This window comes from Stenella coeruleoalba (assembly GCF_951394435.1).
Source record: "Stenella coeruleoalba genome assembly, chromosome: 8".
NCBI classification, from domain to species: domain Eukaryota; kingdom Metazoa; phylum Chordata; class Mammalia; order Artiodactyla; family Delphinidae; genus Stenella; species Stenella coeruleoalba.
The window spans coordinates 13,003,450-13,023,461 of NC_137154.1; the positions used below are offsets into that span (position 1 = coordinate 13,003,450).

Genomic DNA, 20,012 nt, shown 5'->3' on the forward strand with positions numbered 1-20,012 from the left:
GCCGCGGAGCGGCTAGGCCCGTGAGCCATGGCCGCCGAGCCTGCGCGTCCGGAGCCTGTGCTCCGCAACGGGAGAGGCCACAGCAGTGAGAGGCCCGCGTACCGCAAAAAAAAAAAAAAAAAGCCCTCTGCGCCTGATAAATTCTCTTTTCTTAATGCCTCAATGAAGCTTAAACTCATAACCTTTAGATTATGACCCCAGTGATGGTGATATTAATTAACAATGACAACAACACTGGATTTTCGGGCCATTTATTACATGGTAACCTTGAGAAGTGGAATCTAATATCATCCCATGTTATAGACTGGGAAACTGAGGCTCATAGAGGTCAAATAACTTGTCCAAGGTCACACAACGAGGCTTCCTGGGTGGGATCCCTGATCCCACCCCATGTGGGCCACCATGGCAGTGTGAGGTGGGAAGCTTCACGTGTCCGGAAGGGGGTCACGTGCAGCTTGGTCAGGAGCAGGAATGAAGCCTCGGAGCTCCCGTTGGCCGCAGACCGTCCTCACGGCATCCATGCTGGCAGGACCCTGATGCGGGTGAACTCCTCCCACGTACCCTAGTGCCTGGTTGCTCTGGCTCCTGGCGCACAGCAGGGGAGAGCCAGAGAAGGATGAGCAGGGAAACCTGTAAGCGTCTTGCTTCCGACAGTAGCAAGAAGAGGTGGCCGACAGCCTGGGAGTGAGGGAACTTTCCTCAGCAACCTGCAGACCTCAGAGAATCCAGATTCTGGGGCCATCCGTGTTGGGGCAGACACCCACACACACCTCCTCGCCCCGAGGGCTCAGACTGGGGAAGCTCAAACATGACACCCCCTACGTGGATCTCTGAGCCCCGAGAGAGGGAAAGTGGTGCCCAGTCCCCTTTTAAAGAAGGCCCAGGAACATGAGATGAGGTTTAAATATGGTTAAAATGGAAGAAAAGAATGGATTTTGGTGTTAAAAGGGATGGTAAGTTTTGACCATGTGGACAATCCTTGGGTACAGAATTCCTCCCTCCGGACTGTGAGGGACAAATGACCTTCCCCGATATTGGGTCTTGCTTACAGTAGGTCACATGTAATTTGCTTCTTTCTGTGTAGCAACTGATGTTCCTGATGTGACCTGAGCGGGGGCAGGGGGAGGGTGTGTGGAGGCAGTCACAGGGGGCAGAAGGTCACAAGGGAACACTGACGGGGGAAGCCAGGACCCCGGGCAGCCCAGCCCAGGGCTGTGCATGTAACCACCGCCCGGCAAGGATATGTTTGACCCATCAGCCTCAGGGTTATGGGTCCCACACGCTCCCACCGCACAATTTGCCTGTCAGAAGGACGTACAGACAGGGCTTGGGGTACCCCTGAGATTTATTGAGGGCTGGGGGGCAGAAGCTGTCATATTGGGCTGGCAGGGGAGGGGATGGGGCCAGCCAGGAACAATGGGGTCCCATGTTCTCCTGGAGAGCCCTTGATCTCTGGAATTTGTCTATATTTAGCAGGTGGCTGGGCAGGGTGCAGATAAGGAGGGCCTGGGGAGGGGGTGGCCCCTTATATAGTAGGGGGACGGATCCCTGCTCAGATTCTCTTTCGGAGGCCCGTGCGTGCTCCGTTCCTGGCGTGACCTCTCCCAAGATGCCTGAGCCAGGGAAGAAACCAGGTAGCTCCAGGCCTGGGGTTGGGGCTGAGCGTGGGGCAGGGAGGGCTGGGGACATCTGCAATTGGGGGCGGGCCTCGGAGCGAGTTCCTGAGGGGGTTGTTGAGGTCGAGGCCTCTGAGCCCCAGCACAGGGGCACCGTCCTCCTGGGTCCTTTTTTTGATTCTCAGTTTCTCCTTCTCATCCTTCTGATGAGAGTGAGAAAAAACCAGGGTCAGGGGCACAGAGTGGGAGAGAGCCAAGGCAGGAAGTGGGCCATCACCCCACTCTCAGGACGCAGAAGACCCCTTCCCTGCCTCCATGCCCATCTCCTGCAGCAAGGTTAGGCCTGGGCTTGCCTTTTGGGAAAAGGCTGCTGCAGGATGGACCCCAGGATGACTCTAGACTTGAGCCAGGCTCCCTGAATGCTCTTGGACAAGTCCCTCCCCTTCTGGGTCTCAGTTTCCCCATCTATACAAGGAGGGGTTAGGTTGGTTCCTTCCAGCTCTGAGACTGTCTGCTTTCTGAGCCTGCACCCCTGTGGCCTGCACACCAGTCATGACCCCCGCAGTGGGGTATTGCAGCCCTTCTGCTCTGGGAGGGGATGGTCAAGAAGCCCCTGATCTCCAGCCAAGGGCAGAGAAAGTCACAGCCCAGAGTCCCAGTCCTGGCCTGTGCCCTCACCAAGGTCATCCGTGTCAGGGATCGTCCCCCCAGCCCCAGCTCCCTCCCAGGCCAGCCTTATCTCGGTTGCCGATTCTCAGCCTGAAGCTCTTAGAGGACAAATTTAGCCACGTCCAAGTAGGCAGAGTACTGGTCCCTTGCCAAGTGCCCCAGCTGGTGGGGTGAAAGGGGGATGGGCTTCCACAGGCTGAGAGGGTGGGGTATCCAGGGACACACCTAGCAAAATTCTTGTATGGAGGTTGGACCACAGGCCTGGCTCTCCTACCTACTGGCTATGTGATCTTGGGTAAGTCACTTAACCTCTCTGAGCCTCAGAGTCCTCATCTGAGAAATGGACATAATAACTGCACCTACCTCATAGAGCCATTGGAGCATTAAACGAGGTGATGCATTAAAGCGCTTATCGTCGTATTTAATAAGAAGCGCTATAGGGGTGGTGCGCATGGGCAAGCCAGGGGCCCCTGCAGATTCCATTTGCCCCTCAGTTTCCGCCTTCAGCAAGAAGCCACGGTCAGTGGAGGTGGCCACAGGCAGCCCTGCCGTGTTCGAGGCCGAGACAGAGCGGGCAGGAGTGAAGGTGCGCTGGCAGCGGGCAGGCAGGGACATCAGTGCCAGTGACAAATATGGCCTGGCAGCCGAGGGCACGCGGCACACGCTGACAGTGAGGGACGTGGGCTCTGCCGACCAGGGGTCCTATGCAGTCATCGCTGGCTCCTCCAAGGTCAAGTTTGACCTCAAGGTCTTAGAAGCAGGTAAGACCTTGGGCAGCCTTCCCTGAAGTTGGAGCTACTGGGAGCAGGGGCAGCCCCACCACCTCTCCTTCGACCAGAGTGCAGGAGGTGTTTTCTCACTTTCTTACCTTTGCTTCGGCTGTGCCCTCAGCCAGCAATGGCCTTTTCCCGTTTTCTGTAGCAAGACCTTTCTGAGTGTCCCCACGTGGCTCCCTGGCCTGTCTCGGCCGTTACGGAGGTGGGGGAAGTTCAGAGATGAATAAGACATAACCTGCCTTCCCACTGGACATGCCCACGCAGATGGAAACTTGGTGGGCTGTGTGTGCTGGCAGGGAAGCCCCATGAGCTTATGGGTGTGGAGGGAGCCCCAGCCCAGCCTGGGGGGCTGGACCAAGACCAGAGCCTGGGGAAGGAGAGGAGGGATGTTCAGGCTGAGCCCCTGGAATGTGGGCACAGACGGCCAGTGAGGGCGAGGAGAAGGTGAGAGGCAGGCTGAATGAAACTTTGTACACACTGCAAAGGCGGGAAGGACCAGGGACAAGAAGAGGGGGTCTCTGGTTAGAAGCTGCTCCACGACCCCCCATCTGATCCCCTCCAGGGAAGGCAGAGCCTGTGCCAGGCCCTGCTCCCGCCCCTGCTGAGGCTCCTGGAGCCCCTGGAGAAGCCCTGGCCTCGGCCACTGAAGTGGAAGGAGGCTCCCCGAGGCCTGAAGGTGAGAGGGGCGGGTCAGGGAGGCTGGGTCAGTGGATGGGGGTGTCCCAGGGCAGGTCTCAAAGGCCTCTGTCCACAGGGTCAAGCTCAGCAGCCCCCGATGGACCCAGTGTCCCTGACGATCCCATCGGCCTCTTTGTGATGAGGCCACAGGATGGCGAGGTGACCGCGGGTGAGTGCAGGGCTGCTGCACCCAGGGTGAAGTGGGGAGGGAGGCAGCAGGGCATCCCCGATTGTCACCCCTCTCCTGCAGGTGGCAGCATCACCTTCTCAGCCCGCGTGGCAGGGGCTAGCCTCCTGAAACCACCTGTAGTCAAGTGGTTCAAGGGCAAGTGGGTGGACCTGAGCAGCAAGGTGGGGCAACACCTGCAGCTGCACGACAGCTACGATCGGACCAGCAAGGTGGGACCTGCGGGGCACGGGGGTCACGGGCATGCATGGAAAGGGGACCTGGAGAGCCCCTGGAAGGCATGGGGGGCACAGAGAGGCAGGGGGCACCATGAGACTTGAGGCACAGAGGAGGTGCACAGAAGGTCATGGGGAGCCTGGGAAGCTGGTTGGGGGGGCCAGGGGCACACAGGGAGCATGGGGAGGCTCAGGGGAGGGTTATGGGGAGGCACAGGGGACCTGTGGGACGTAGGGGGCTCGGAGGGCATGAGAGTCTCAAGGGGGCATAAATAAGACTTGGGGGGCACCAGTCAGTGAGGGTGTAAAGGCCCCAGATGGATGGGTGTCAGAGCTCAAGGGACCCTCAATGATCAACCATAACAATTCTTCACAATACAGACGAGGAAACCAAAGCTTGAGAGTTTATTGTTGCTGGTCCCAGGTCACTCAGAGCCAGGCCTAGAACCTGTGCTTTGACTCTCAGCCTTTGCTCCTCCCATACTTCCACAGTCCCAGCCCAGGCAAGGGGGCGTCTGGCAGGGCAGGGTAGACATGTACAGTTGTGTGGGCTGTGCACTGAACAAAAGTGCCTCTATTTTTTTTGGCCGAACCACGTGGATTGCAGGATCTTAGTTCCCCAGCCAGGGATCAAACCTGGGCCCACTGCAGTGAAAGCGTGGAGTCCTAACCACTGGACCACCAGGGGATTCCCCAAAGTGCCTCATCTTAAGTGAATGCCATGTGCCTTGTAGCCACCCTTGATTTACATTGTATCACCACCCTGTGCCAGCAGATGGCAGTCAATGTATCTTGAGAAGGGGCCCCTTTTTCTATTTATACAAAACTGTATGGATTAATTTAAGCCCTGAGGGGTGAGAAGATCGGTGGCCCTTAACCACCCACAGTCTCCTTTAGGGGTGAAGGGCCTCATCTCCTCGCTTCCAGTCTCCCTTGACACCTCACCTCCACAGGTCTACCTGTTTGAGCTACACATCACAGATGCCCAGGCCACCTTTGCTGGTGGCTACCGCTGTGAGGTGTCCACCAAGGACAAATTTGACAGCTGCAACTTCAACCTCACTGTCCATGGTAAGGGGCCCTCTGGTATCAGTTCTGGGTTTGGGCTCCCCATGCGTCCTGTCCCCATACCTGCCTCCACTTCCCAATACTAAGGAGGATGCTGAGCCCTGGCCGTGCAACCACTGACCACATGCCCAATACTGAAAGAAACCCATCGAGGCTTCCAGGGTTGGGGTGGGGCTTGAGCCCAGATCTCATCTGGGGTCTTAGTCATCTTGGTGTCTGGGATCCTGGCACAGGTGAACAGGTGAAGGGTAAGTTGAGAGATGGGCGGGAGATGAACCACCTCAAAGGTACTGGGAACGATAAACTGCCCCACGTCCCTGGTACCTTGACCCTGGCTGGGAAAGGCTGAGAAGATGGGGTCCTGGGGCAGATGCCCACTGTCAAGGGGTCATGGATGGGCAGGTCTGCAACACCAGGAGATCCCAGGGCAGGGCTTCTGGGATCGTCCCCTCTGAAGCCTCCTCCCCTGACTCATCCCCGTCTTTGAACCCAGAGGCCATCGGCCCCGGAGACGTGGACCTCCGATCAGCTTTCCGCCGCACGTGAGTGGCCACCTCTCGTCAGGGCCTGGGGGAGGCCGGTGCTGGGGTCTGAGGCCCCTTGGGGTTTGGGCCAGGGGTAATGTGGGTGGACCAGGACAGGGGGTGATATGGGGGTCAGGGCTTGGGGTGATGTGGAGGGCCAGGATAAAGAGGATGGGGATGGAAGAGAGTAAGCTCCCCTGGGCAGGTGAGAAACTGAGTCTAACCCCCACAGGAGCCTGGCTGGAGGAGGTCGGCGAATCAGGTACCCGTTCCTACCCACCTGTACATAGACCCTGGGGGTCTGAGATAGACAGGGAGAAGCCGTTCAGCCAGTGTCCCTTCCTCTCACGTCCATCCCCCCACCACGACCCCACCCCCTGCTCCCAAACCCCTTCTGTGGCTCAGCTGTGGCCTTATGGGGGTTCCTCTCCATAGTGATGGCCATGAGGATGCTGGGACTCTGGACTTCAGCTCGCTGCTGAGGAAGAGGTGAGCCCCTGGGTAGCAGCTCTCAGAGCAGGTGACGTGGCCCAGTTTCAAATTCTGGCACCGTGGTTTTCCAGCCGTGTGGCCCTGAGCAGGTCACCGCACCTCTCTGAGCTGGTTTCCTTGCCTGTCAAATGGGACAATCCAGGTGTTGCGAAGAGTCAGAGGGCTCAGCAGAAGTTACATCCTGTGAACTAACATCCTCACACTGTTCCCATGACCTACTACACTTGAGTCTGCGACAGCTCATCTCAATAGGCTCTGGGGACCCAGAAGCTGGGAGAAGGCTCCAAAGCCTCAGGAATTGCCCACCTAGCCCAGTGCAATTGAGTTGTGTCCTCAGTGTCCTGTCCCTCCCTCTCCTGGACCCTGCAGTATGGTCGATGCTGCTGCAGCCCAGAAAATGAGCATGGGGGTTAAGTGCTTTGGGGAAGCAGGGCACTGGCAGGACTCTGTAGCCATCCCCACCAGGGTGGATGACAGATGACAGGGCTGGGGATCAGACTGACCTGGGTGAGGATCCCTGCTGACTGGGGAGAGTCTCTGAGCCTCAGGTTCTCCTGATACCCACCTGCCGGAGCTCAGGAGGAATAAACAAGGCCACATGTGCCCTGTAAACGGAGAGGTGTAAGTGCAGGGAAGAGGGTGGAGGTGAGGACCCACGGGCTGCGGTCCATGGAGGGATGACCCATCCCTTCGTTACCAAGTCCAAGCTCAGACTGCTTGCCACACGACAGGCCAATAAATTGAGAGACAAGGTGTTGGGGCAAGGACTAGCGATTTTATTGGGAAAGCCAGCAAACCGAGAAGATGGTGGACAGTGTCCCAAAGAACCATCTTCCCCAAGTTAGGATTCAGGCTTCTTTTCTACTAAAAGGGGAGGGAGTGTGGCTGGTTATTGCAGACTTCTTGGTGGAATCCTTTGTTCTTGCAGCCGGCCATGTAGGTCTGGTCACAATGTTCCTGTAAACCTCCAACAAGACAAATGTTATTTTCTGTTCTGTAATTTTTTATCTCTATACAAATGAAAAGTGCTATATACCTTTAAAGGTCAAGCCTGGGAGGCAAAGCCTTGAGAATGGGCTATCAGATATAGTTTGGGCCATAGGCAACATTCTTTTACGAAGGTGCAGAGCCAGCATGACCAAGAACAGGCAACACAGTACAAGGGTTAGAGCTAAAGGAATAGATCCAATATGGAGTCAGGTTTGTTCTTCCCTGTTACACCTCTAATGTGTCCACTGCTTTTCTTCCCCACCTGGAGCAGCAGCTTCCGGACCCCGCGGTGAGTGCCCCATGAAGCTCTGCACCTGTCACCCCTACTTCAGCCAGGAGCACCTCCGAGTCCCAGCGCCCCCCCATACTGAAGCCTTAAGCCCCCTTGAGCCCCAGCACTGGCCAGTACCCACTCCAGCTCGAGCTGTCCTAACAGAGGGGAAGAGGCAGAGGGGCAGGGGCAGCTTCCGCTTGGGAGGGGAGGAGAGGGGGCTGCAGTTTTGTCTTGGCCATGGGGACTGCCCTGAAGCCTCGCCACGTGGACCGTGTGACACAGGGACTCGAGGCTGGAGGCCCCCGCGGAGGAGGATGTGTGGGAGATCCTGCGGCAGGCACCCCCGTCAGAGTATGAGCGCATCGCCTTCCAGCACGGCATCACCGACCTGCGAGGCATGCTCAAGAGGCTCAAGGGCATGAAGCGGGAGGAGAAGAAGAGCACAGGTGAGACCCCTCCCAGGGAGAGGAGAGGGCGAGGTGAGCGCCTGCGCAGACGCGCGCGCGTGCACGCACGCGCACGTGCCCACGGAAAAAAAGCTGCGTCCAGCGTGGCCCAGAGACGCTCAGGAAAGGAGAGTCCTGGTGAATCCCCCCTCGTGTGGGGAAAAAGCGGGAGGGCCCAGGCAGGCACCTTGCCGCACAGAAAAAGAAAAGGGCCAAGTTAGCCCAGAGACGCCACAGGAAGAGGACGGAGCCCGGGCCAGCCCTCCTCCCCCAGCCAAAGCCAGGCGGCCTCTTCCTCGCCTACCCGGCTTGGGAAAAAAAAGCCTGCTTAATTCTCCCAACACCCAAAAAAGGGGAAGAAGCCAGTTTAGCCCAGAGACCCCCGACCCGCGAAGAGAAGAGCCTGGTTAATCTTCCTCACAGGCAAACAGAACAGGTGGGTGTAGGTTAGCGCCCCTCGCCCCCAGGCGGGTCCGAGGAGAGGGCTCAGGCCAGCCCTTCCCCATCAAGGGGTTGACAAGGAGCCCTGGAAACTCAGCTGGGACAACAGAGGCGCCTGGCAGGAGGGCATAAAACCGGGGGTTGTTGGTAAAACAGTGGAGAGGAGGAGAAGGCCCGTTTGTCCCATCACCCATTCTCCTGCCAAGCTTCTGTCCTTTTGGAAAGCCCCGGACCCTATCCCTGAGCTGAGCAGGTGAAGAGGACTCCAAGGAAGACAGGAAGACAAGAGACAAGGAGGTGACAGACAGGGGTAGAGAGACAGAGTCACAGCGGAGGCACAGAGAGAGACGTGGGGAGGCAGGAGGAGGAGAGGGGCAGGACCTCGCCCTCCTCGCTGGGCGGCCCCGGGAGCAGGGGGCTGAGGGGTGGAAGCGCTCAGCCTTTCAGAAGAAGCTGCAGCCGGCCTACCAGGTGAGCAAGGGCCACAAGATCCGGCTGACCGTGGAGCTGGCCGACCCCGACGCCGAGGTCAAGTGGCTTAAGAACGGACAGGAGATCCAGATGAGCGGCAGGTGCGGGTGGGAGTGGGACCCGGGGACACTGCAGGGTGAGGAGGGGCCCTGGGGGGCTGCTCCCCGGCCGTGCTCTCCCTGCCTCTCCCTCCGCCCATGCTCTCTGGCCAGCTCTGGATCCCTGTCTCTCTGGGTCTAACTCCCCACCTTTCTGTTTCTTCCTGGCTCTATTCCCTGCTCATTTTCTCTCGGTCTCGCTCCTCCCATCGGGACGCTCCAATGGCCCCTTCCGCTCCACAGCAAGTAAGGCTCCTGGAAGGCTTGGGGTGTGGGCACGGGGGTCCCGACGGCAGTTTGAGGGGGGGCCCAGAGCCCAGGAGGTGCGTCCATGGCTCTCCTGCCCACACCCCGGCCCCGCCCAGGTACATCTTCGAGTCGGTCGGCGCGAAGCGCACGCTGACCATCAGCCAGTGCTCGCTGGCGGACGACGCGGCTTACCAGTGCGTGGTGGGCAGCGAGAAGTGCAGCACCGAGCTCTTTGTCAAAGGTGGGCCTGGCGTCCTGAGACCCTGCGAGGGGAGGGGCCACAGAGCGGCCCACCCATCATTCTCTCTCTGCTCGGCAGAGCCCCCCGTGCTGATCACATGTCCCCTGGAGGACCAGCTGGTGATGGTGGGACAGCGCGTGGAGTTTGAGTGTGAAGTGTCTGAGGAGGGGGCCCAGGTCAAATGGTGAGTGCCAGAGGCGGGGGGCTCGGGGCGGGGCCAGGGACCTAGGGGCATCCCCAGAGGAGGCCCTGGCACCTACTGCCCACCCTCTGGTCAGGCTGAAGGACGGGGTGGAACTGACCCGGGAGGAGACCTTCAAATACCGATTCAAGAAGGACGGCCAGAGACACCACCTGATCATCAACGAGGCAACGCTGGAGGATGCTGGGCACTACGCACTGCGCACGAGCGGGGGCCAGGCTCTGGCTGAACTCATCGTTCAGGGTGAGGCCCTGGGAGGCCCCCTCAGCACTAGCGCCCCAGCCATGTAGGAGAATTGGGCAAACCCGGGATCGAGGCCTGCATGGCCTTGGACAAGTAACTTCGACACATCAGGCCTCACCTTTCTCATCCATAAAATGGGGGTGCTGAGGTGACCACCTGGAGGGTATTTGGAGGTTCAGATGGGCCTGGTTAGTGTCACCCACCCCGGCACACATGAGATTCCTTTTGTACACGGCACCGTCACAGGGACACATGCATTGCACTCATGTATTTTCACAAGCCCGAGGGATCTCCGCAGGGATTCACGCCCACACACACCCTCCCCAGCTCACTGGCTCTGCCCTATGTCCCCCAGAGAAAAAGCTGGAGGTGTACCAGAGCATCGCGGACTTGACGGTAGGCTCAAAGGACCAGGCCGTGTTCAAGTGTGAGGTGTCGGATGAGAACGTGCGGGGCGTGTGGCTGAAGAACGGGAAGGAGCTGGTGCCTGACAGCCGCATAAAGGTGTCCCACATCGGGCGGTGAGTGTGCCAGAGACAGACACACAGAGAGACAGAGAGAAACAGAGACTGACAGAGACAGGGAGAGACACAGAGAAGATGGTGACAAAGACAGACAGATGGATGGAGATAAACAGAAAGAGACAGACACTTAGAGACAGGACCGAGACTGAACTAGAGACAAAGAAAGTCAGACTGAGATTGAGAGACAGAGGGAGAAGCAGATGAACAGAGAGACAGATACACAGAATCAGGACAGAGACAAATAGAAAGAAAGATACAGAGAGAGACAGACAGAAGTATGGAGAGGCAGACGCATACAGAGAAGAAAAGTCCATTGGAGACAGAGAAGGAGGGAGACAGAGACAAAGAGAGATACAGACAGGCTGGGAGCGCCCCCCCCCCCCCCCCCCCCCGCCAACTCATGACCAGGGTAGAGTAGGAGGCCTCGGAGGATGGCTCTGGCCAGGGGCCCTCATTCTCTCCCACTCCCTTACTCATGCCCCGAGCATCTGGGCCCAAGTTCACGGAGACTAATGAGACCAGCCCCTGCCCAGTCTCCAGTGGCCCAGCCGAGGGGACACATCTACACTGCTTACCTCTGAAAGCATGCAAGGGAGCTGGAAAATTCAAACACAGAGGAAGAGAGCACTTTAGAACACCATTGAGCTAGGGTGGGGTGAGGGCCCCCTGGAGCCCTGGCTGGGGTGTCCTGTGAGGCCAGGGGTGCATGGCCCAGCAGGGCCCCTTGAGCCATCACTGCCCCGCAGGGTCCACAGACTGACCATAGACGACGTCACGCCCGCAGACGAGGCGGACTACAGCTTTGTGCCACAAGGTTTCGCCTGTAACCTGTCTGCCAAGCTCCACTTCATGGGTGAGTGGGTGCTGAGGGGCATGGGGGCCCCTGCCACTGGGCCCTGCCTTCACCCTGGTGCCACTTGCTCTTGCATCTCTTGCAGAGGTCAAGATTGACTTCGTGCCTAGGCAGGGTGAGTCTTGGGCCCCTGCGTGCTGCCTCCCACGCCCTGCCCGTGTCTCCCTTCCACTCACAAGCGGAGGGAAGAAAGGAACCGGGAGTGGGGACCCTGAGGCCCAGCCCCAGCTCTGCCACTCACAACCACGGGCCACCTGCAGTCCCTCTGAGCCTCAGTTTCCTCGCCTCTAAAATGGGGATCCTGAAGTGGCTCCCCTATGGGATGGTAGGAACAATGACCTGACATGGTGTGTGTGAGCTTCCAAATGACATCACAGAGGTGAGGTTTTATTATTAAATCTGCTTTACAAGTACCTTTCCTGCTTCTAGATTAAACTGTGTAGGATCCTAATTTCAGGAGAACAGTCCAGGCTGAGGCATGCTGTAGGTCAGGGCTTTCTAAACAGGGTTCACTTAATACGATACTCCATTTTACAAGGGTTCCATGGTGAAATAAGTTTGGGAACCTCTTGTTGATTCAGAAGGTGCATTAGCATGTCAAATGCTCTAAAAAATCCTGCTTAACTTTGTTTAACCTCGGGTTTCCTAATTGTTTGTCCATGGAAATTTTTTTTTTTCTAGGAAGGCATTCCCAAACACAAGTTGAGAAATGCTACGCTAGGTGACCTGATGTTATGAACCTCCCTGGAAACTTCCTGGGGAGATGGAAATGTTTTAGATCTTGACTGGGTGGTGGTTACACAGGGTGTATACATTTGTCAAAACTCATCAAGCTGTATGTTCAAGTCTTGGCATTTTAGCGTGTGCAAACTATACCTCAGTAGAATAAAAACAAAACAGCCAGGGGCATGTGCTCCTTCTAGCTTTCCCCTCTTTCATAGGCCTTAGGCCCCTTCCTCTTTCACTGACCTGTGCCATCTCCCTGCCAGAACCTCCCAAGATCCACCTGGACTGCCCAGGTCGCGTGCCGGATACCATTGTGGTGGTGGCTGGGAACAAGCTACGCCTGGATGTTCCTATCTCCGGGGACCCTGCTCCTACTGTGATTTGGCAGAAGACCATCACAAAGGTACTGCGGATCCCTCCCCCACTTCCCCACCTGTAAAATGGGTGCATGGGACTAGTGTATGGTGGGACCTGCTCCCCGCCCCACATGTACACGCCCTGGCCGCTGACTAGGGGCACAGAGGCTCAGCAGGCTGAGAGGTCGGGGAGGTGGGCAAAGGAGGGACCGGGGTAGGGGTTGCTGGGCAGGGGTTCCCTCCAGGCTGAGCCAGACCCTCTCCCCTCACTCCTTCCTTCCTGCTCTGTTCCCAGAGGAATAAGGTCCCAGCCCTCGATGCATCAGGGGATGCAGGTGCCAGTGACGAGTGGGTATTCGACAAGAAGGTGAGTGAGGCTGAAGGTGGCTCATTGGCCCTTAGTCATTTTCTGCCCATGTGGTATCCAAACTCAGGTGAGGTCTCTGTGAAGGTGCTCCTGCCCCTGGTAGGGTCTCCACGGGGCCCTCATGCCCCAGACAGACACACGTTCAGACCTTCAACATTGCCAGGAAGTCCTCCTGACTGGGGGCGCTCCCTGGCTCTTGTCTTCCTGAGCTGACCTTGACTTTGTGCTTCTTCCCAGCAAGGGAGTGGGGTCCCTGGCACTTTTCAATAGGAGTAGCTGCAGGGGCACCAATCAGGTAGGCTTCTCGTCCTCCACTCGCTGCTGGTTCCTCTACCCAGCTGAGGTCTTTCACGATCCTCACAATAGCTCTGTGAGGTCCTGTTATTCCCATTCAGCAGATAGGAAAACTGAGGCATGGAGCAGACAGGCGATTGTCTAAAGTTCCATGACAGAGCTAGAGCCAGAACCTGTGACCCTTGCCCTGGTGTCGTGCCCATGGCAGGTGGTAAGGAAAGGGTCTTGGGTTAGATGCTCACATGGGTGCAGTTTCCACACAGGCTGTGTCTCCCCAGCAGACCCAGCGCTGAGCTCCGTTCCCATCTCAGGGCTGTCAGCTGTTGCAGAGGCTGCAGAAGCCCCTGGGTTCTGACTTGGGTCCTTCCCCCCAACTCCTACTCCCCTGCCAGCTGCTGTGTGAGACCGAGGGCCGGGTCCGAGTGGAGACCACCAAGGACCGCAGCATATTCACCGTTGAGGGAGCAGAGAAGGAAGACGAGGGCGTCTATGTTGTCACGGTGCAGAACCCCGTGGGCGAGGACCAGGTCAACCTCACAGTCAAGGTCATCGGTGAGGCAAGGGTCCGGGTGGGGAAGCCACAGGAGCAACCAGGGAGGACCCATCCATGCACACATTTAGTCTCTAAACAAACACTGTGGGCTACATTCTTAGATCCGTAGAGGGGTCTGGGGCTAGGACCGGTGAATATGGGCAGTGCGGAGCCGTAACAGGTTGTTTGCAGGCTGGTGATCAGAACTGCATTCTGGAAAGATCGTTTTAGGCTCTGGGGGCAGTGGGGGAGGCCTGTTGGTTGGGGTGCAGTGGGGATGGGCAACGTTGGCCTCGGCCGGGCAGGGCTGATGTGGGTCCCCCCTCCCCAGATGTGCCGGATGCTCCGGCGGCCCCCAGTATCAGCAACGTGGGCGAGGACTCCTGCACGGTGCGGTGGGAGCCCCCTGCCTACGATGGCGGGCAGCCAGTCCTAGGTGAGCCGAAGGCACAAGGGACATAGCCGAGGGCAGGGGGTGCGGGGGTGCCTGCGCTCTAGACCAGAGCTCCCACCTCCCCTCGCCAGGCTACATCCTGGAGCGCAAGAAGAAGAAGAGCTACCGGTGGATGCGGCTGAACTTCGACCTGCTGCGGGAGCTGAGTCACGAAGCGCGGAGCATGATCGAGGGCGTGGTCTACGAGATGCGGGTCTACGCCGTCAACGCAGTGGGCATGTCCAGGCCTAGCCCCGCCTCCCAGCCGTTCATGCCTGTTGGTGAGCCTGCCCTGCCTGCCCCGCCCCACGCCCTCCTGTTCAGGGGCCCCAGTAGTAGCAGCTACTGTGTCGGTGGCGCTTACACCCGTGGTCTCCTTTAATCACCTTCATTTCACAGGTGAAGAAAGTGAGGCTCTGAGAAGTTAGATGACTTTCTCGGGGTCACCCGCTGGCAGGGGGTGGAGCTGAGAGACCTCTCCAGCCTCACTTTCCGCATCTATAAAATGGGGATAATGACAGTATCTACTTCATAGAATTGTTAGGATGAAATGAGGTCATGCAGGTGGCGCATCTGGCACACAGCAGCTCAGTAAATCATTGTTCCCTCTTCCCCACTCCCTTCAGCCAGCATTTGTTAACCAGGGAGGAGGGTGAGGGCAGTTGGGTCCCTCGGAAAGGGCCCTGGACCAGGAATCAGAGATGGGGTTTGCAGAGCCAGCTCTTTCATCCCCAGGAGGGATATCTGGAGTCATCGTCTTCCCCTGTGCCTCAGTTTCCACATCTGTATAATGGAGGTTGAGAAGGTAGAACAGACACCGAGGGTGTGGCACTCTCGAGGACACCTGTCCCTGTTGGGACATGTGAGTCTCAGGGGGAGGAGGGTGGCTGTGCGTGGTGGGGCAGACACAGGGAAGGGGGCACAGTGTGGTGAGATGGCAGGAAGAGGGTGCCTGTGGGGAGAAGGGGCCAGGCCTCTCTTTAGGAAGTGACTTCCGGTTTTCTTAGCTCTTAGTCAACTCAGTTACTCATACAGGGTCAGGAAATGTCCATGTTTTAGGCCAGTGTTTTCTTAAATTACATTTAAAGAATTTCCTCCACCATCTGACAAAAGTGGCTCTTTCTAAGCATGTTGGTGTTGTTTTGGGGCGTCTTTTCCTGTTTAGATCTCTTCTGTAATCACTGATGCTGCTTGGGTGTGTGTTTGTTTGTAAGCCTGTCTAGAGACATGTCTTTTAATGGAGCTGAAATATTTCTCAAAGTGCTTGAAAGCCAGTCGAAGGGGGAGGATTTCCCTGGATTGTGGTCCTTCAGCTGCCCTGGCTGGTGCAGACTCGCTCAGACCCCTCTCTGGCCTCCCCTCTGCCCAGGCCCCCCCAGTGAGCCCAGCCACCTGGCGGTGGAGGATGTCTCTGACACCACCGTCTCCCTCAAGTGGAGGCCCCCAGAGCGCATGGGAGCTGGAGGCCTCGACGGCTACAGCGTGGAGTACTGCCAGGATGGCTGTGAGTGCTGCAGCCCAGCCCTGGGCCCTCCGCCTCCCAGCACCCTTCTCTGAACTGCCCTCCAGGCCAGGCCAGGTCCCTGTCACCCTGCAGGGCCCCTGTCTGCAGTGGAGGCCCCAGTCGGCCACCAGGGATGTGGGCGGCAGGATGCGGACGCTGCCCATGGCCTTGCCTCTTCATCCCCACCCCCGCCCCCAGGCTCGGAGTGGGTGGCTGCCCTTCAGGGGCTGACCGAGCACACATCGTTGCTGGTGAAGGACCTGCCCACGGGGGCTCGGCTGCTCTTCCGCGTGCGGGCTCACAATGTGGCGGGGCCTGGAGCCCCTGTCACCACCACGGAGCCTGTGACGGTGCAGGAGATACTGCGTGAGTGCTCCTCGTGCAGAGATGAGACCTACCACTGGCACCCTGGCCCCTGGGGTCCAGTGGAGGTGGGGGCAGTCAGGGAGACCCTACTTGGCGGGAATAAATGCTGGGCAGGGACAGGAGGGGGTCGGTGCCTATACCCGTGCCACAGGCCAGATGTGCAGAGAAGGCGTCCCTCTTGGTTTTCCATGTCAACCCCCAGTTCTGGACCAGGGAAAATGTAGGTCATTGTACCATCACCTTCGAGCTCTGTTTTGTGGGTCTCTGAGCTCCAACAGATAGGTATTGTCCATGTGTTAAAGACTGAGCAGTGAGGTCGCTTGTCAGATTGGCCCATGTGGGATCCACTTTCCATTATTTTGCCAACAAAGAGTCAGTCCTTTAAGGATTGGTTCTTAGAGTGGAAAGAGGCAGCAAACTGGGATGGAAACAGCAGGGGCCATGGAGTCGAAAAGCCTAGGTTTGCATCCTGGCCTGCGACTGGCTAGCTGTGTGACCTCAGATAAGTTCCTCACTCTCTCTGATCCCTGCCTGTTGTAGCAGGGTGGAGAGGCTCGGGTGGAAGGAGGAGCTTTGGGGCTGGGGTTGGGGAGCTAAAGGAGAGGAGGGCCCGGCAGGCGGCATGTTTCCTAGTTGCGGCTCTCCAGGCCCTGCCTCCAGCGGAGGGCACTGTGGCGCTCCTTGGGCCTGCGGCTGTGGGGGCCCCCGCCGAGCCCCTCACTCGTACCCACAGAGCGGCCACGGCTCCAGCTACCCAGACATCTTCGCCAGACCATCCAGAAGAAGGTTGGAGAGCCCGTGAACCTCCTCATTCCTTTCCAGGTAGGGCTGGCCCCCTTCCCTGCACCCCCCCCCCGCCCCGCCCCGCCGCGTGTGTTGTCCACGCCTGGCAGACAGATGTCTCAGCGAGACTGGGGCAGTGGCCGTTAGGGAGAGCCAGGCTCGGGCGTGAGCTGTCCTCCCGCACAGGGCAAGCCCCGGCCTCAGGTGACCTGGACCAAAGAGGGACAGCCACTGGCAGGCGAGGAGGTGAGCATCCGCAACAGCCCCACGGACACCATCCTGTTCATCCGGGCCGCACACCTCGCCCACTCGGGCACCTACCGGGTGACTCTGCGCATCGAGAGCATGGAGGACAAGGCCGAGCTGGTCCTGCAGGTCGTTGGTACGTGGCGTTGGGGCTTCCCTCTGAGTCCGAGCATTTTTAGTCCCTGCGCTGGACTGCCAGGGCCCAGGGCTCAACCTGGAGCTTCTCGTCTTCCAGGCCTGGGGCCCCTCCTCTGGGATGCCCAGAGCCCCTGCAGAAGATGGCAGGCCAGGTCCTGGCAGGGGCGAGGGGGCCCCTGGAGCCTGGCGTCCCCTACTCACACTCAGGCAATGTCAGGAGGTTTGGGCTTCCCACTGGGTCTGTCTCCTGCAGACAAGCCAGGTCCTCCCCAGGATATCCGGGTCACTGAGACATGGGGTTTCAATGTGGCTCTGGAGTGGAAGCCACCCCAAGATGACGGCAACACAGAGCTCTGGGGCTACACGGTTCAGAAAGCTGACAAGAAGAGCATGGTGAGCCCAGGGGCCTGGGCCCCCCGCACGCACCCTCTCTGGGTCCAGGCAGACCTGGGCCCCAGCTGCCCCTCCCCGGTATCCTTAGACTGGTTCCCTCCACAGGGAAGGTGCTGACCCCAGGGATACCCAAGAGAGGCCCCTGGCAGGAAGTAGGGCCTGCCCCAGAGAACCCCCTACCTTTCCTCCACACCCCAGGAGTGGTTCACCGTCGTGGAGCATTACCGCCCCACCCACTGTGTGGTGTCAGAGCTCATTATCGGCAATGGCTACTACTTCCGGGTCTTCAGCCATAACATGGTGGGGCCCAGTGACAGAGCCGCCACCACCAAGGAGCCTGTCTTCATCCCTAGACCAGGTGCTGTACCTTCACTCCCACCCACCGCGGGCGGGGGCTGGGGCAGGGGGCGAGCCTGGCTAGGTGTGGCCCTCTTGGTACCAAGTTCTGTCAACAACAGGCATCACGTATGAGCCACCCAACTACAAGGCCCTGGACTTCTCTGAGGCCCCAAGCTTCACCCGCCCCCTGGTGAACCGTTCGGTCATTGCCGGCTACAATGCTACCCTCTGCTGTGCTGTCCGGGGTAGCCCCAAGGTAGGGAGCTTTGGGCCCTGATCCAGGCCAACCCAGGAGACCTGGCTCGTAGGCCCCTGCCTCAAGCAGTCCTCCCCGCAGCCTGTCCCCCTGTTTCCTCTCCACTTTTGGGTATCAGGGCCCTCCCTGAACAGGGCCTTGGCATTCCTCATTGGCTCCCTGTTCATACTCGGCCCTGGGCATAGTTTGGGACTCCACTGGGATCCCCAGAGTAGAAACACAAGTGCCTAGTCTCCCTAAGTTCCTGCCAGGTCCTCTCTCAACCTGAGAGATCTCCCTCCTTCCCATCTACAGCCCAAAATTTCCTGGTTCAAGAATGGCCTGGACCTGGGCAAAGACGCCCGCTTCCGCATGTTCAGCAAGCAGGGAGTGTTGACCTTGGAGATTAGGAAGCCTTGCCCCTTCGACGGGGGCGTCTATGTCTGCAGGGCCACCAACTTGCAAGGCGAGGCACAGTGTGAGTGCCGCCTGGAAGTGCGAGGTGAGGAACCCGCTGGGCTAGGGCCTGGGGTGGTGGCAAAGGCCGGGTGCCAGCTGGGACTCTGGGCTTTCGCTTTGCTGTCCTGGCCCAAGCAGCCGCTCTGGCTGAAAGAGCAATGACTCTGTCATGTCCAGATGGTGTTGGCTTCTGGACTTTGTTGCCAGAGCTGCTTGCCTGAGCCTTCCCGAAGGCTGGGGGTGTGTGTGTGGGGAAACACATGTAGTGCCGGGAGGTTCAACACATGCATGGCATGGCCTCCTCTCCTGCAGTGCCTCAGTGACCAGGCTGGCTCCCTGGGGATGGCCAGGTATGTACTCCACATCACCCTGATACCCAGGGCCCAAATCAAAGGCTGAGCCCTGGCCCTTGGTCCAGGGGCAGCCAGCAGGAAATGGGGGTGCAGGTGGCTCTTAGTAGGATTTCAGTCCAGCTCATTCACAAGAGAGCCTGTGTCACAGGTGCAACTGGAGCCAACCCATGTACCAGGAGCCTGGAAGGAAGTTGGACAAGCCACCTTCTGCTGTTGGATGTGTGTGCAAGTGTGTGTGTTGGAGCTGGACTGGGGGAGCCCCAGTAGGGCAGCGTAGTTATGATGAGCAGGCATGGGGGGCACTCCGCACAGGCTAACCTGTCAGAGCTCCATCTGGAAGCTCCTCAGATCCTTGGGGCGAAAAGTGTGTGGGCTCAGGAATGGTGGCTGGGGACAGGCCTCTCTGGCCTGCTGTGTTTTCTCAGTGTATGAGGGCAATAAAAGATCGGTGCAATCACAGAGAACTGACTCTTCTTGTCCAAGATGCTTGTTTTCAGAAAAAGCACGGGAAAATTTACTTGATCTTGAGAGCAAACTGAAGGCAGGTATTCTTTCTCCTAGATGAATTAAATGAGGACCATTGTGGGATCCTAAGTTCATAAAACATTAATACTAGAAGGAACCTCAGTCCTCCCCACCTTCAAATGAGGAAACTGAGGAGCTGTGACAGAGGAAAGTGTATTATTAGCAAAAGAGCCAGAATCCCCAGGCTCTCCCGTCTTTGTCCTGGTGACCCATGGTCACAGCAGCCTGGATGGGGGGCAGTGCTAGTATCAGTGTGGTTCTGTGCCCGTAAGGGCCTGGAGTGAAAGTGACCAGCTGCTTTGGGGTCCCGGTGGGCAAAAAGCCCACTGCCCATTCACACCCATATCGCACAGGAAGAGTGATCCTGTCTAGACAAGGCACTGGGAACCAGGAAGGTGTAGGGGCCAGGGCCCGACTCTGCTCTTCCTTCCCCCGTGGGGTGCCAAAATCCCATCACCAGTTTGCTTTTGGGAGGAGGAAGCCAGCAGCTCTCAGAGGTGCCCTGATAGAGTGAAAAGGGTCCTTCCTGCCCAGGGAGTGGTTTCTCCATGGCATAGAAAGAAGTTCCATGAAGGCTGGTCCAAGGTTGCTTCTCGGAGTCCTACCCAACCCAAGACACTCCTGGCCAAGAGCCCAGAGCCCTGGGCTCCAGGCCCCGTGGGAGGCTCTGGCCGAGTCACAAAACCTCTCTGGAGCACACATGTAA

The 20,012-nt window shown here is 58.3% G+C and overlaps 1 protein-coding gene across 1 annotated transcript; it reads left to right on the forward strand.

Annotated features, from left to right (window-relative positions):
- Positions 1 to 402: 402 nt before the first annotated feature.
- On the forward strand, positions 403 to 19,360 carry MYBPC3 (myosin binding protein C3; the record flags this gene model as incomplete). The annotated part of the gene is made up of 32 exons (XM_079928367.1): positions 403 to 410; positions 2,503 to 2,580; positions 2,793 to 3,046; positions 3,624 to 3,908; positions 3,990 to 4,138; positions 5,095 to 5,212; positions 5,703 to 5,751; positions 5,966 to 5,995; positions 6,169 to 6,222; positions 7,484 to 7,504; positions 7,772 to 7,935; positions 8,816 to 8,948; positions 9,311 to 9,435; positions 9,514 to 9,619; positions 9,714 to 9,880; positions 10,236 to 10,401; positions 11,151 to 11,257; positions 11,343 to 11,372; positions 12,247 to 12,386; positions 12,635 to 12,706; positions 13,393 to 13,552; positions 13,864 to 13,968; positions 14,058 to 14,246; positions 15,335 to 15,469; positions 15,668 to 15,835; positions 16,569 to 16,657; positions 16,805 to 17,000; positions 17,256 to 17,395; positions 17,594 to 17,753; positions 17,854 to 17,990; positions 18,285 to 18,471; positions 18,930 to 19,360. The coding sequence occupies 32 exons, from the start codon at positions 403 to 405 to the stop codon at positions 19,046 to 19,048; spliced, it is 4,041 nt and encodes a 1,346-aa protein (XP_079784493.1). The 3' UTR covers positions 19,049 to 19,360.
- Positions 19,361 to 20,012: the final 652 nt, after the last annotated feature.